This window comes from Anguilla anguilla, chromosome 14 (genome assembly GCF_013347855.1).
Source record: "Anguilla anguilla isolate fAngAng1 chromosome 14, fAngAng1.pri, whole genome shotgun sequence".
In the NCBI taxonomy this organism is placed as follows: Eukaryota; Metazoa; Chordata; class Actinopteri; order Anguilliformes; family Anguillidae; genus Anguilla; species Anguilla anguilla.
In genome coordinates this window covers 39,717,353-39,731,140 of record NC_049214.1, presented here as the reverse complement: position 1 = coordinate 39,731,140, position 13,788 = coordinate 39,717,353, and the positions used below count along the sequence as shown (strand labels likewise).

Below are 13,788 nucleotides of genomic sequence, written 5' to 3'. Positions count from 1 at the left end.
TATCTGTGGACTGTGGGAGGAAACCCACGCAGACACGGGGAGAACATGCAAACTCCACACAGAAAGGCCCTAAACCGAGATTCGAACACACAACCTTCTTGCTGTGAGGCGCCAATGCTACCCACTGCACCACTGTGCCGCCCAACATTTACATTCAATATTGAATGTAAAACATCCAGTTGCCTCAGCTTAGCTACACTTCAGTGACCTTGAGGACGGAGCTAGAAACAAAACGAGACTGCCACACCACAGACTAATGAGAATGGCAGCTTCTACTCGCAATAGAGGTTGTGGAATCAGTGGGACAGACTGGTAGTGTACTTACAACTCCCACTTATAATCCAATTGTAACCCCCTTGTTGTAAAACTGTGCACTAGGCTGAATAGTGTGACCCAGCAGGTCATTTAAATCTCCCCCGTCTGGGCCCAATGGTACGACCCGAGACCCGTACCTTTGAAGAAGACGATCTTGTGGTCTCCGGGCCTCTCGTACACGGCGTCCATGCTGTCCAGGTTGGCGGGCAGGCCCCTCCAGAAGCGCAGGATCTGCGCCGGGCGCAGCGACACCAGGTTCTTCTCGCGGGTCAGGCGCCAGAAGTACTTCCCTAGGAGGAGCACCGGGTCATATTCTGCTGTGTGTGTGTGTGTGTGTGCGCGTGTGTGTGTGTGTGTGTGTGTGTGCGTGCGCGTGTGCGTGTGCGTGTGTGCGTGCGTGCATGTGTGTGCGCGTGTGCATGTGTGTGCATGTGTGTGTGTATGTGTGTGTGTGTGTGTGTGTATGTGTGTGCGTGTGCGCGCACGCGCACGCGTGTGTGTATGTATGTGTGCATGTATGTGTGTGTGTGTGTGCGCGTGTGTGTGCGTGTGTGTGTGTGTGTGTGTGTGCGCGTGTGTGTGCGTGTGTGTGTGTGCATGTGTGTGTTGGTTTGTGTGTTTGTGGGCATAGAGACATGCAGTAAACCGCAGTCACTTGAATTTACCTGAAAATCGATGTGTGGATCATTGCACAGTAACAAGAATAAAGGCTAAAATGAAGTGCTATTAAGTCTTACAGGGTCATGTGACAAATGAATGAAATAATACAGAAACCTACCCACAATGCCTCAGAAAAATATTTTACCTCAGAAACCCCCAAGTTGAAATGCAGGCACTTTGATTGATTTTAAGGGAGAACAGTTGGAGTGTGAGGTCTGAATTGGGCGCACCACTGCTTTTAACATCAATTGCCTCTTCCCGCGCACCCCCCTCCCACGCACCCCCTGCCCCCCCGCACGCCCCCCTCCCCTTCCCCCTCCGCCTCCGTCCGTACCTTTGAAAAAGAAGGCCTCGCCACGAATTTGCGCCACAGCATCAAAGTGACTGTTGCATCTGTCAGGAACATCCCGAGCTGGCCTGAGAGAGAGAGAGAGAGAGAGAGAGAGAGAGGGAGGGAGAGAGAGAGAGAGAGAGGAGGGAGAGAGAGAGAGTGTGAGAAAGAGAGTGTCAGCGAAAGAGATATTACTTTATTATGGGAATAGAAGGCAAGCCAGCCCATCGAGCAGCCAAATATATTGCTGTTATATTATTAATATAATAATAACCTGATTCAGTCATGCTTGATCACTGATCATGAGAGAAAGGGAGAAGGAGAGAGACAGAGAGAACGAGAGAAAGAGAAAGAGAAATATGAGATGAAAGAGAGGGAGTTTTATTCATCAATATATCCTGCTTCCCTCTGAAATAAAATGAAGAAAAATCCAGTAACTGTCTGCTTCTCCCTTAATAAAAGAAACAAAACAATAGACAGAACTACCGCTAGTTCAGTGTGTGGGAACTTACTGAGAGAGAGAGAGAGAGTGTCTGTGTGTAGGAACAAAATATCAGTGTAAACACCAGGAGGTAAAATAAAGAGAAAATAGAGAAAAGGGAGAGAGTTTGAGGTGGTGGGTGTGATGCAGTCAGAACATGCAAACTGTGAGCCAGCCTAATTCAGAGCGAGTGCGGCGGCCATGTTGGGCGTCTTAAAGCCATTAGCGTGACAGGTCGAGTGCGCAGGGAGAGCGGAGGTGACTGTGGGGCCTGCTTCTGACCGCAGACGTGCGCTGAAGGCGAGAGAAGGGGGGCGTTCTCACGGGACAGTGGATCTGTTTCCGGGGAGGTCCAGCAGGACCGGGGGTGCAGCGGTTTGGGAGCTGTCATCAGGGCGAAGGGTGTGGGACACCGAATCTCGCACCCCTGCAGGGACACAAGGGGACAAGTTTCACAAACACACACTCACGTACACACACACACGTACGCATGCACGCACGCGCATATACACGCGCGTACACACACACGTATACACCCACACACACACACAGAAACACACGCACATGCACACACACACACACACCCCCTCACACACACAAACACAAACAGAAACACATGCACACACACGCACATGCACACACAAACAGAAACACACTCACACACACAAACACATACACGCACTCACACACACAGAAACACACACACACACACACGCCGTACCGTAGAGCTGCCAGACTCGGACTTTGTCCTCGTAAGGCAGGTTGTATCTCAGGGGGTCTCCCACGGGGCCCTGGTAGTAGGGCCGCATGACGGACTCGATGGCGGAGGTGTGCGCCAGGCCGATGGCGTGGCCGAACTCGTGCACCGCCACCGCAAACAGGTCCATACCGTGGGCATCTGGACCAGGGGAGAAGAGAGCGCTCCTTCATTAACACTATTCCCAACAGGTTTCTGTCAACAGCTCTCTGTTTACCGCTTGCTGTTTATCTAGTGTGCTGGTGTAACCGAAGCCTATCGCTTGCAGAACCCACCGTCGGTTCAGGAGGACGTCCACCCGCCCGTTCAGCCCTGAAATGCCTTCACTCAGCCGTCGCTTCGCTGCACAGCTCACTACGCAAGAGCGACCGGCGGATTGGCCGGGGGACGGGGGCGGGGAGGAGGGGCCACGCGTCACGCACAGGCGCTGCGCACAGACTGACCGGAGTACCCGCTGAAGAGGTGAAGCACGCCAGCCTGAACGCCATCCCTACAGGGCAATTTCAGAGCCAATCGCCAATCAGCTCATGTGTCCCCAGGCTGCAGTTGGCGCTGAAGGCGTCGGGATTCAATAAATTTATTAATTCATTTATTTAATAGATTTTCTAATTAGATATATTAGATTTATTCGATATTTCTGGGAGCGCTCACACCCCCGCAGGACCCGTCTTCTCCGACAAGATAGAAAAGCTAATAAAATGTAAAAAGTAAAAAAAAAAGTTTAATTTCTCTCCCGCGTGTCTGCGAGCTGTCTCTGTTCCCCGGCACGTCTCCCCGCTCCGTCTGCTCGGCGGCAATCAGACGAACACTCAGAGGCCGTCGAAAACGCCAACGTCTGCCTCCGTCGAAATTTCCGACGAGTAAACACTCCGCTTTAACAAAAACAAATAACAGCTCAAAAATAACCTCGCGCGGCTCCTCTCAAAATGGAAGCGTAGTGGAGGGAAGTTCCGGGGGAGGGCTGTCGGAGGCTGAAGCCTCTCTTCCCGAGTTCGTCGTCGTTGTTGGCGAACGCGCGGCGAGGTGCGAAAGTGCTTCTCCGGGCCCCCGCGCCGAAAGCGAAAGCAATCAAAACGCAAATGAGGCGGGCGAGCGGCCCCTGTGGCCCCCGCGTATCCCGCCGCCGATAGCGTCCAGGCGCGCCCCGTCGCTCCGCGCCCCACGGTTTACCCACCGAGGCCTTCGTTTCCTCCCGTCTGGATCGCCCGAATTGAACTGGGCCCTCCCGCCTCCGACCGGCCGCCTGCAGGACACTGCCATTGCACCCTTGGGCAAGGTACTTAACCTGAGCTGCTCCAGTATGTCCAGCTGTGTAAATGGAGACTGTAAAAATGCAAAAAGCCGTAAAAGTCGCTCTGGATAAGAGCGTCTGCCAAATGCCCGTGATGTAATGTAATCTTATGTAATGTAATGAGATGTAATGTAATCTTATGTAATGTAATGTAATGTAATCTTATGTAATGTAATGATATGTAATCTTATGTAATGTAATGAGATGAGATGTAATGTAATGAGATGTAATGTAATCTTATGTAATGTAATGTAATGAGATGTAATGTAATCTTATGTAATGTAATGTAATGAGATCTAATGTAATGTAATGAGATGTAATGTAATCTTATGTAATGTAATGTAATGAGATCTAATGTAATGTAATCTTATGTAATGTAATGAGATGTAATGTAATCTTATGTAATGTCATGGTTGCGTGAACAGCCGCTACCCTGTAGTTCCTGGAGCAGTAAGAAGAGGGACCGCAGTGGACACAAACCCACCGTGGGTGTGACAACCCGCCGCAGAGGACTGGTGGTCACGGTTACCCTAATGAGGTGCCAGGCTCTAACCAGCGACGGATATTTGCGCGACTGACTGACGTGTCCCACTGTGAGGTCTGCTTGTCTGTGCTAATCAGAACGACGGCTACACAGACCGTTGCGCGCAGACTCGCGTCGCCATGGAGACTCTGACAGCCGTTGCGCACCCTAGACCCGCAGAGAGGAACCTTGGACTGGCGTGAGGAACAGTAGCATTTGCACAAAGTCTGCCAAACATTTTTACTTACTTTCCTTTCTTTTACTTCACTTCCCTAGCCCTGCAAGCTAATCGCATCAGAGGCACATAAACCAACAGTGTGTTGCGTATCTTACAGTAACTTGGTTACACAGTGTGGCTCACTGCTAAACGTGCTTGTGCTCAGTTGCAGGTAAATCACAGGGTGGTACCTCATATGAACCGGTAACTGATTTTAACCAGCGCACACGTGCCCTCAGAGCAGAGCCCTCGGCTTATTTGAGTAACAGAAGGCACGGTTCGGTTCGGTTTGGTTCGGTTCGGTTAGCTGTTCATTACCATGCTGTGACTGTGGCTGGGGTGATTGACAGCCCAATGTTATTTTTAATCAGTGGGAGGTTTTTGGGGGGGTGCTGATTCTGGGTCCTCTGTGTTTGTGCTCTCTGGTCCTATTTCCAGAGGGGTCAGACCGTGGCTCCCGTGCCCAAATTGCCGGTCCCGTAAATTCTGTCGCTGATGGAACTGGTGAAACCGCCGAACTTTCGCCATTTTGCGCAAGCCGGAGGAAGTGGCAACGAGGACCGACCAATGCCTGTCAGGATGATTTCCCAGAATGCACGCATTAAAAAAAAAAAGAAGCAGACTGGACAGAATGGCTTGCGTTGTTGGGGGATCCTGGGAGAAGCGAGAGCACTGATTGGTTTGTTCCTGGGTTCAAAGGGTCATGTGACCGCTCCGACACTCTTTTTCGGCAGTGGTGGGAAAATGGCGCCCGGCTGCTGTGCCCCTGATTGGCCTATTTTCGGAAGGGAAAACTTTTGAGATAGAGACTTCAACCCGCCCTGTCACTGGGAGGAACGGGGGTACAAACGCGCTCCCTACGACTGCCAAAACCAGGCCGGCGGTCAGGCTGAGCTCTGTGGAGGGGGGGTGTAGTGAGTGGTAGGGGTACATGTGCATCAAAATCAGTTATTTATCATCATTTTTGCTGAGGTCTGGTGTAATTAGAAATCCATGTGACAGTTTTTTTGGACAGTGGGGGGTGGGGGGCTAATCCCTTCTCTCATCGTCATGGCGTTCGGGTGACAGGAAGAACACTCATCTGACCTCCAACCTTCCCTCTGACTCTGTATCACACACACACACACACACACTCATGCGTACACACTCATCTGACCTCCTACCTTCCCTCTGACTCTGTATCACACACACGCATACATACACACACTCGCGCGCACACACGCACACACTCGCGCGCACACACACACACACACACACATGCACACACACGCACACACACACGCACACACACAAACTGTGAGAGAGATTAAAATTCGCTCTATGTATCTCAGGGGTTCCCAAACTTGGTCCTGGGGGCCTCCCGTGTGTGGTTCTCATTCCAATGAGTCGCAATCCCAGAATTTTAACAAGTTGTTATTTTTTGTTAATTGGGTACTTTCACATTTAGAGGGATTATTTACCTTCTTAAGCCACATTATGTCAGAAATGCATGCCATAAAAAATAAAATTATCTTGTTCATATTGTGCTTATTGTGTTGTACTGCAAACAAATGCATAAAAAGAGGCAAAACTTCACATTAAAGAGTGAGGTGAATCAATAGGCTCCTAATTGGTGAAAATGTGGACACTGGGCCACTAAAACTAACCATCTGGAAGACAATGAATTCAAAGGCAAAGCAAATGATAATGAGTCAAACCTGCATTGTGTTAATACCTTCAAGGAAACAACTATGAAAGAAATTAAACGCGCATTCAACAACCGAATTAGGAGCCTATTGATTCAGCTCTGTCTTTCATTTCATCAAAAAAGTGACCTCTTTTTATGTAATTGTTTTCAATTCAGCACAATAACCACAATGTAGCACAATATCGACATGGGATTTTTTATTCTTCATGGCATGCAAAGTCATTTCAGTGATAATATGGTGGGCAAACAATACCTCCGAACATGAATAGCATCTAATTGAGAAAAATTAGCAGCTTGTTAAAATTATGGGGTTTATTGTGATTGTGGTTGGAACGAAACCCAGCATGCACAGGGGGCCCCCAGGACCGAGTCTGGGAACCACTGCTGTATCTGGTGCTGTAATTATGCTGCAGTTTGATTGGCTCAGGAATGCCCCGCCCCTCCGCCTTGTTGATTGGCGAGCGTGCAGGTGTAGAACAGCTGCCGTGCCTCGCCCAGGTGAGCGCTGCACACTGGTGAAGTCTGAGGTGAGTTTCAGAAAGCAATCATCATCATCATCATCAGCATCATTTTCCTGATCACCTGTTATCATCCAAAATACACACATCTGCATTTGGCTTAGTCTCTGATAGTCAGTCTACACTGTTGAGCCACTACAATGAAAGTTACAAGAGCTTCTGAATAAAAACTCAAGTTCCCAGAAGCCTCTCATGCAGGCCCTGGTGCCTGGTACAGATCGCTCGGGGTGGTGGGGGAAGTGGGAGGCGTTGGGGGGTTTGGGGGTTTGGGAGCTGGACGGCTGGGGAGGTCTGGGGGTTTGGGGGGTTTGAGGGCTGGACGGCTGGGGAGGTTTGAGGGTTTGGGGGCTGGACGGCTGGGGGGGTTTGGGGGTTTGGGAGCTGGATGGCTGGGGAGGTTGGGGGGTTTGGGGGGTTTGGGGGCTGGGCGGCTGGGGGTGTTTGGGGGTTTGGGAGCTGGACGGCTGGGGAGGTTGGGGGGTTTGGGGGTTTGGGGGGTTTGGGGGCTGGGCGACTGGGGGGGTTTGGGGGTTTGGGAGCTGGACGGCTGAGGAGGTTCGAGGGTTTGGGGGTTTGGGGGGTTTGGGGGCTGGACAGCTGGGGGGGTTTGAGGGTTTGGGGGTTTGGGGGCTGGATGGCTGAGGAGGTTTGGGGGTTTGGGGCGTTGGGGGCTGGACGGCTGAGGAGGTTTGAGGGTTTGGGGGGTTTGGGGGCTGGGCGGCTGGGGGGGTTTGGGGGTTTGGGTGCTGGACGGCTGAGGAGGTTTGAGGGTTTGGGGGCCGGACTGCAGATGGCCATGGGGATGCGGCGTTCCTCCAGAGCGTTGCCCGGGTCTCAGCAGCGAGCCAGCAGGAGGCGGGCTGTAATGGGGTGTTAAACGTCCCCTAATGCAGCCCCTCCGCCTGCACTCAGTCCCAGTCCCACGGCCATTATTCCTGTTCCCAAAGCGGTCTTCAGCCTCGCCGGGAGAATAAAGGCTCTTTAAACCGCCCCCGAACGGCAATCAAACAGGGGGCCAGAAGCCGGCCCGGCCAGCTAATAGCTTTCCGGGGACCACAAGGGACGCCGTTTCAGGTTTTTGGCGTTTTTCTTTGTTCCGATTAGGTCCATTTTCCAGAGAAGATCTAAAGCAAATGTACCTTTTCCTTTTAAGCATTTTTAAGCATTTTATTGTGGACCTACCGATTTATCAGAAAAAAAATTCTCTATTAGCTCGAAGGTTCAAAGTAGAGCAGAATGCTGCAACTTTGAAATAAGTTCACTTGGTATGGGTCAGGAACACACTACTAAAACACTCATTTAATGGGTCAAAATACGCTCATACTGTGCTTACATGTAATACAAACATGGATTACAAGCAACCTTCATGCACATCTATGGAAGGAAGTAAGACTGCTTTAATAGGTGTTTTTTTCTGCTACAGATTTTCATCATAAACTGAAATAAACCCTTTGATGTGAAGGATATCTCCTCATCACCATAATAACAGTTTTTCTGCAGCGTGCACATTTATCCCAAATGTAATCATTTTCTTTCGGGGAGGAGGGGGCGGGGGGTGTTTTTAACGTCTCGCAATCATGGGCCCCAGCCCGAGATGCTGAGATATAACTCAGCGTTTAATTAACTCCCCATAATAATGTATTAGTGATCCATGCCTAGTGTTGAAAATTAAGGCAAAGAAAATCGGGGCTGCTCCAGGAAGGAAAGCATGATTCCAGCCAAGATGTCTTCATTAGGTGCCTGAGAAATGAGAGCGGGGTCATGCTGGGGGGTGGTGGACAGGGGTTGGGGGGGGGGAGGGTTACAGGTGGAGAGGGGAGGCTGTTGATTAGGGTGCAGTCGTGAGTCTGGCTGCATTTTAGAGGCTCCATCGCCATGGCTCCCATCTGGACGGTCCGGAGAGCGTAATAAACTCTAGAGTGAGCATGCGGATGCTAATCGCTGCCTGTGGACCGCGATGCAGGCTTAACTGGAGAGGAGGGAGCCATCGGCTGGGCCCATATGCTTCAGCAAGGAGGTGAGGGGGGGCTCGCGAATGGGGGGGGGGGGGGCACACTCCCATCATGCATCATGACTCTCAGCACTCCCCCCCTTGTCGAAACAAGATCTGAAACGTGTATGCACCTGGACCCCCATGCACAGACGCCCTCCACCCCCCCACTCAAACCCTCCACCCGCCCACTCAAACTCTCCACCCCCCCACTCAAACTCTCCACCCCCCCAACTCAAACCCTCAGACTCCCGATCAAACCCTCCACCCCCCCACTCAAACCCTCCGCCTCCCCACTCAAACCCTCCGCCCCCCACCCAAACCCTCCGCCCCCCACCCAAACCCTCCGCCCCCTGCCCAAACCCTCCACCCCCCCACTCAAACCCACACCCCGCCCAAACCCTCCGCCCCCCTACTCACCCGGCGATCTGAAGGTCCAGGCCTCCGCCCCCCCCACTCACCCGGCGATCTGAAGGTCCAGGCCTCCGCCCCCCCACTCACCCGGTGATCTGAAGGTCCAGGCCTCCGCCCCCCCCACTCACCCGGCGATCTGAAGGTCCAGGCCTCCACCCCCCCCCACTCACCCGGCGATCTGAAGGTCCAGGCCTCCGCCCCCCCCACTCACCCGGCGCTCTGAAGGTCCAGGCCTCCGCCCCCCCCACTCACCCGGCGATCTGAAGGTCCAGGCCTCCGCCCCCCCCCACTCACCCGGCGATCTGAAGGTCCAGGCCTCCGCCCCCCCCACTCACCCGGCGCTCTGAAGGTCCAGGCCTCCGCCCCCCCCACTCACCCGGCGATCTGAAGGTCCAGGCCTCCGCCCCCCCCACTCACCCGGCGATCTGAAGGTCCAGGCCTCCGCCCCCCCCACTCACCCGGCGATCTGAAGGTCCAGGCCTCCGCCCCCCCCACTCACCCGGCGATCTGAAGGTCCAGGCCTCCGCCCCCCCCCCCCACTCACCCGGCGATCTGAAGGTCCAGGCCTCGTCGTCGTCGAAGTGCGTGTCGCCGGCGGTGAAGCGCTCCCCGGGGAAGAAGGCGTGGGCCACCGTGCCCCCCGGCCCGTCGAAGGGGTAGCCGTCGTTGTGGTCGGCCTTGGTGAAGTCGATCTGGATGTCGGCCTCGCTGCCCGCCACCTCGTGGAAGTTGAGCGGCGCGATGTCGCTCCACACCTTCAGCGCGTAGTACATCAGCGCCCGCACCGTGTCTCGTCCGAGGAGCGCCGACTCCTTTGGGAAGGTCCGCACCCTGGGGGAGACACGGGGAGGGGGGCGGGGGGAGAATTTAACACTTGGATTTAATCGAGAGTCAAAGTTAAAGGCATACTACGCAGGAATTTTACCTTGAAAATATAAAATAACCATGCACTGGCAATCTCAGTCTTTATGCACTTTTGCCAAATTTGTGCACCTTTACCTGTATTTTTCCCACAGCGCACAGGACCTGCCGCTGTGGGCTATGCATGGCAAATTGTGGTCACTCACTCACTGACTCACGGACGACCCTGGGACGCATGCACAGGTGCGTCTCCCAAAATCACCACTTCGAGCAGCACGAGATTTTTAAGCACAGCTTTATCACCTAACGTTACTTTAGCTAACCCTAACATGTCAGCATTTCGCCTACTTTAGTTAACCTACTTAGCGCGTACCACCGATACAGATGTATGGACACACGGAGGACAACAAATAACGTTACAGAGGTGAGGACATGCCATAGCTAGCTAGCTATATAGTTAGCCAAGTTTTACTCGTGACACTTTGTACAGGTGCGCCGTGGGCCTGCACGGTTTCGTGCCAGTTATAATTAGTAGAAGTAGTATTTTTAAAAATGAGTTCGGTGTGTTTCTGGGTGTGATGCTGTTTTCTGTGTAGGGAGGGGTGGGTGTGGCTGCAGAGCGAGCTAGCGAAGAGATCCAGATACAGCAAAGCAAAAAGACAAACTGACTGGGCTCGTTCAAGAACTTGAGTTAACCTCACTTTTCCTCGGCGGTGCCAGCTTAAGTTCGCCAAGGGGATACAAAGCGACATGGAATTGGCTTGTATTCTGTCGGACCTGTAAGTAACTTTACTGGCAGTGTGAAGCTGGTGACAATAAGGACTTTCCAGAGGGTCTGAAATTATCTAATTTAAAGTTACAAAATTGAAACCAGTATTACATTTGACATACTGGACATTAATCAAATCTGCCTTCTTACTGTTGCTCACGGTCGCTCATTTCATGGCACTAACGTTACATCTATCTATCCAGCTAGCTACGTTAGGTGGGGTAACTTACTCCGTGTGAGTGGAAGGTTAAAGATGGAGGAGGCGACTTCCATTTTAAACACAGGCTGCGTCGTATGCCTTTAATGACTAACGTCTGTTGAAACCGGGCTACATAGCCAGACCACAGAATCACAGGAAGTACAGATCTCTATTTAAACCATCACTCTCTCAGTCTGAATCAGCTTCATTTCCTTCACTATAAATCAAGAACTGGATTCTGACACATGACTTACACCCCTTACAAATGTAATTTGGAACACGAACAAGCTTAAATGTCAGCTTTTATAAAAGTTCTCACGTCCTCTTAATGTTTCAGTATTCTGACAGCACAATCATAGTTTCAGTTTGGGTCTTTCTGAAGGAAAATCCCCCAAAATGACCCATTTAATGAAAGAGAAAAACTCTTCGTCTGTAGACTGCTCGTCTGTAGACTGCTCGTCTGAAGACTCATCGTCTGTAGACTGCTCATCTGCAGACTCATCGTCTGTAGACTGCTCATCTGCAGACTCTTCATCTGTAGACTGCTCATCTGCAGACTCTTCGTCTGTAGACTGGTTGTCTGTAGACTGTGCAGGCGGCAGTGTTGTATTATGGGTAGAGAACTGGGCTTGTAACTCATATGGGTGCAGGTTTGAATCCTTGGTGGGGCCAGTGTGTCCTTGTGAAAGCTACTTGACCTGAATTGCTCCAGCACAGCCTGTATCCAGCTGTTTGAAAGGATACACATTTTTAAATCCTCTAAGTCACTCTGTGTAAGAGTGTCTGCTAAATGTCTGTAATGTAATCTTTAATACCATGGCAGTGTAACGTATGAGATTCCGAGTGTGAAGGTGTTGAAACGTCAGTTAGCAGGCTGTTTTGTAAAAGGAAACTGTAAGCACATCCCCCTGGGCAATGCTGCATGCTAAGTGAATAAACAGTGCAAAGGATTCTGGGATTTGAATAAAACCGAACCTTAAAAACCCACGATGCTTCTCTTTGTCCCCCTTTCTCTGTGACCCGACATGGGGCGGAAGCGGAGGCGGGAACTCGACCGCGAATCTAGTACCGTCGCCTCCTCAGTCCGAAATGTCAGCCCCATTGACTGGCGAAGGGGGGTTCACCGCCTCCTCCTTCAACATGTCCGCTCGTTTCCTCTGCTGCCCAGGTCCCCTTTCCCTCCACGGTGAAGACCCAGAACGCCGATTTCCCAGCTCCTTCTGACCCCGCACGCGCTCAGCATGCGCACCTCAGCCCTGGCGCCATGGCAACCCGGAGCGGCACGCCAAGGTCGGCGCGGGCTCCCCGCGAGGCGCGATCACGTCGCCGCGGCGAAGGTGCGTTTCCCCCCCGCGGCTCGACCGCGTGAACGAAACCAGCGTTTAAGATGGCCGCCGGCGGGCGAACGTGGGATTGTACGACCTGAGAGAGATCGGGCCAAAGATCTTGAGGGAGGCTTGAAACAGACTGAAAGAAATGCCTGCTTCTGCTGGAAACGGTGCTGTGGCTATACTACAGGTAGGCTATGCTTCTGCTGGAAACGGTGCTGTGGCTATACTACAGGTAGGCTATGCTTCTGCTGGAAACGGTGCTGTGGCTATACTACAGGTAGGCTATGCTTCTGCTGGAAACGGTGCTGTGGCTATACTACAGGTAGGCTATGCTTGAGGTGCAAACGCAGTTGCCAAATGCCCGGATGTTGACCAGAATGTCAATTTTTTCAATTATGTTCGCAGGTCCAGTTTGCGATCCTGACACATACAATGTTCGGTCTGAGTAACCGACATTAAAAAATGACTGTTTGTAATAAATTCACATCTGAACTGCACACAATCCGCGATCTGTTCCCATAGCGATAGCGACAACCATCCCGACAACACCCCCCCCTCTCCCACCACCCGGTCTGCCAGCGGTGCCAAGAGCCGCCAGCACCCATCCCCCGAAACCCCCCACCACACCCGCCCCCGCCCCCCCAAAAAGCTCCCCACCCTATCTGCAATTAAGCCTCCAGCAGTGCACGCTGTCCGGTTTTGACAGACTCTAGACCCTGGCAACCCCAGGTTCAGACATGATGGGGAATTAACTGTCGGTAGTGACAGTGGACACGGACGTGACAAGGACGGGTGTGTGAGCCAGTGTGAGCACAGTTCGCACGCGCAGCCATGTGTGTGTGTCACATTTGCGCACGTGCGACACTGTTTCTATATGATGTGCGCGTGATTTATGCTTTGGAGAATATGTTTGATGGATGTGTGCCTTTTTCAGCATGTGTTTGCGTGTATGATATACAGTATGTGTACACCAGTACATTTAGCCAGTTTCTGAGGAGTTAAATATCATGTCTTTCAATGACAGCAGTCATTCTGCAACCACACTTATCATCTTCCCCTACTCCAAAGCCACACCCCCAAAGCCACACCCCCCCTCCCCAAGCCACGCCCCACACAAGAACAGGTCTCTGCCTGAATTATGTCTGATCCAGGGCTGGACCAATCAGTGACAGAGACCCAGATCTCAGAGCTCAGAGTGCTGAGGTTCCCCCAATCAGCTCTCTCTCATCCCCAAATCACACCGAGAGCTGAACGAGCGGGATTACGAAACAGAAAAAAAGCCTTTAACAAAAAAAAAAAAAGCTAAAAAACAAAAAGCTAATGTTCCTCTTTTAAAAATAGCATTATATCTCCCAGCGGGTCCCCTGCCCCCCGGTGAGCGCCCGTCCCGGATAATGCTCCCCTAATCTCTGCCGAAACCGCTCGCACTAAGAGAGGGTCCCGT

At 52.0% G+C, this 13,788-nt stretch overlaps 1 protein-coding gene across 1 annotated transcript in view; it reads right to left on the bottom strand.

The window, feature by feature from the left end:
* Window positions 1-13,788, bottom strand: part of mmp17a (matrix metallopeptidase 17a) — a 59,925-nt gene that overhangs the window by 4,801 nt on the left and 41,336 nt on the right. The window contains exons 4-8 of the mRNA XM_035389888.1: window positions 9,729-10,015; window positions 2,509-2,685; window positions 2,112-2,214; window positions 1,310-1,392; window positions 453-605 (exon numbers count right to left, since the gene is read on the bottom strand). Coding sequence (XP_035245779.1) covers window positions 453-605; window positions 1,310-1,392; window positions 2,112-2,214; window positions 2,509-2,685; window positions 9,729-10,015 — 803 coding nt within the window. The remainder of the gene's footprint in view (window positions 1-452; window positions 606-1,309; window positions 1,393-2,111; window positions 2,215-2,508; window positions 2,686-9,728; window positions 10,016-13,788) is intronic.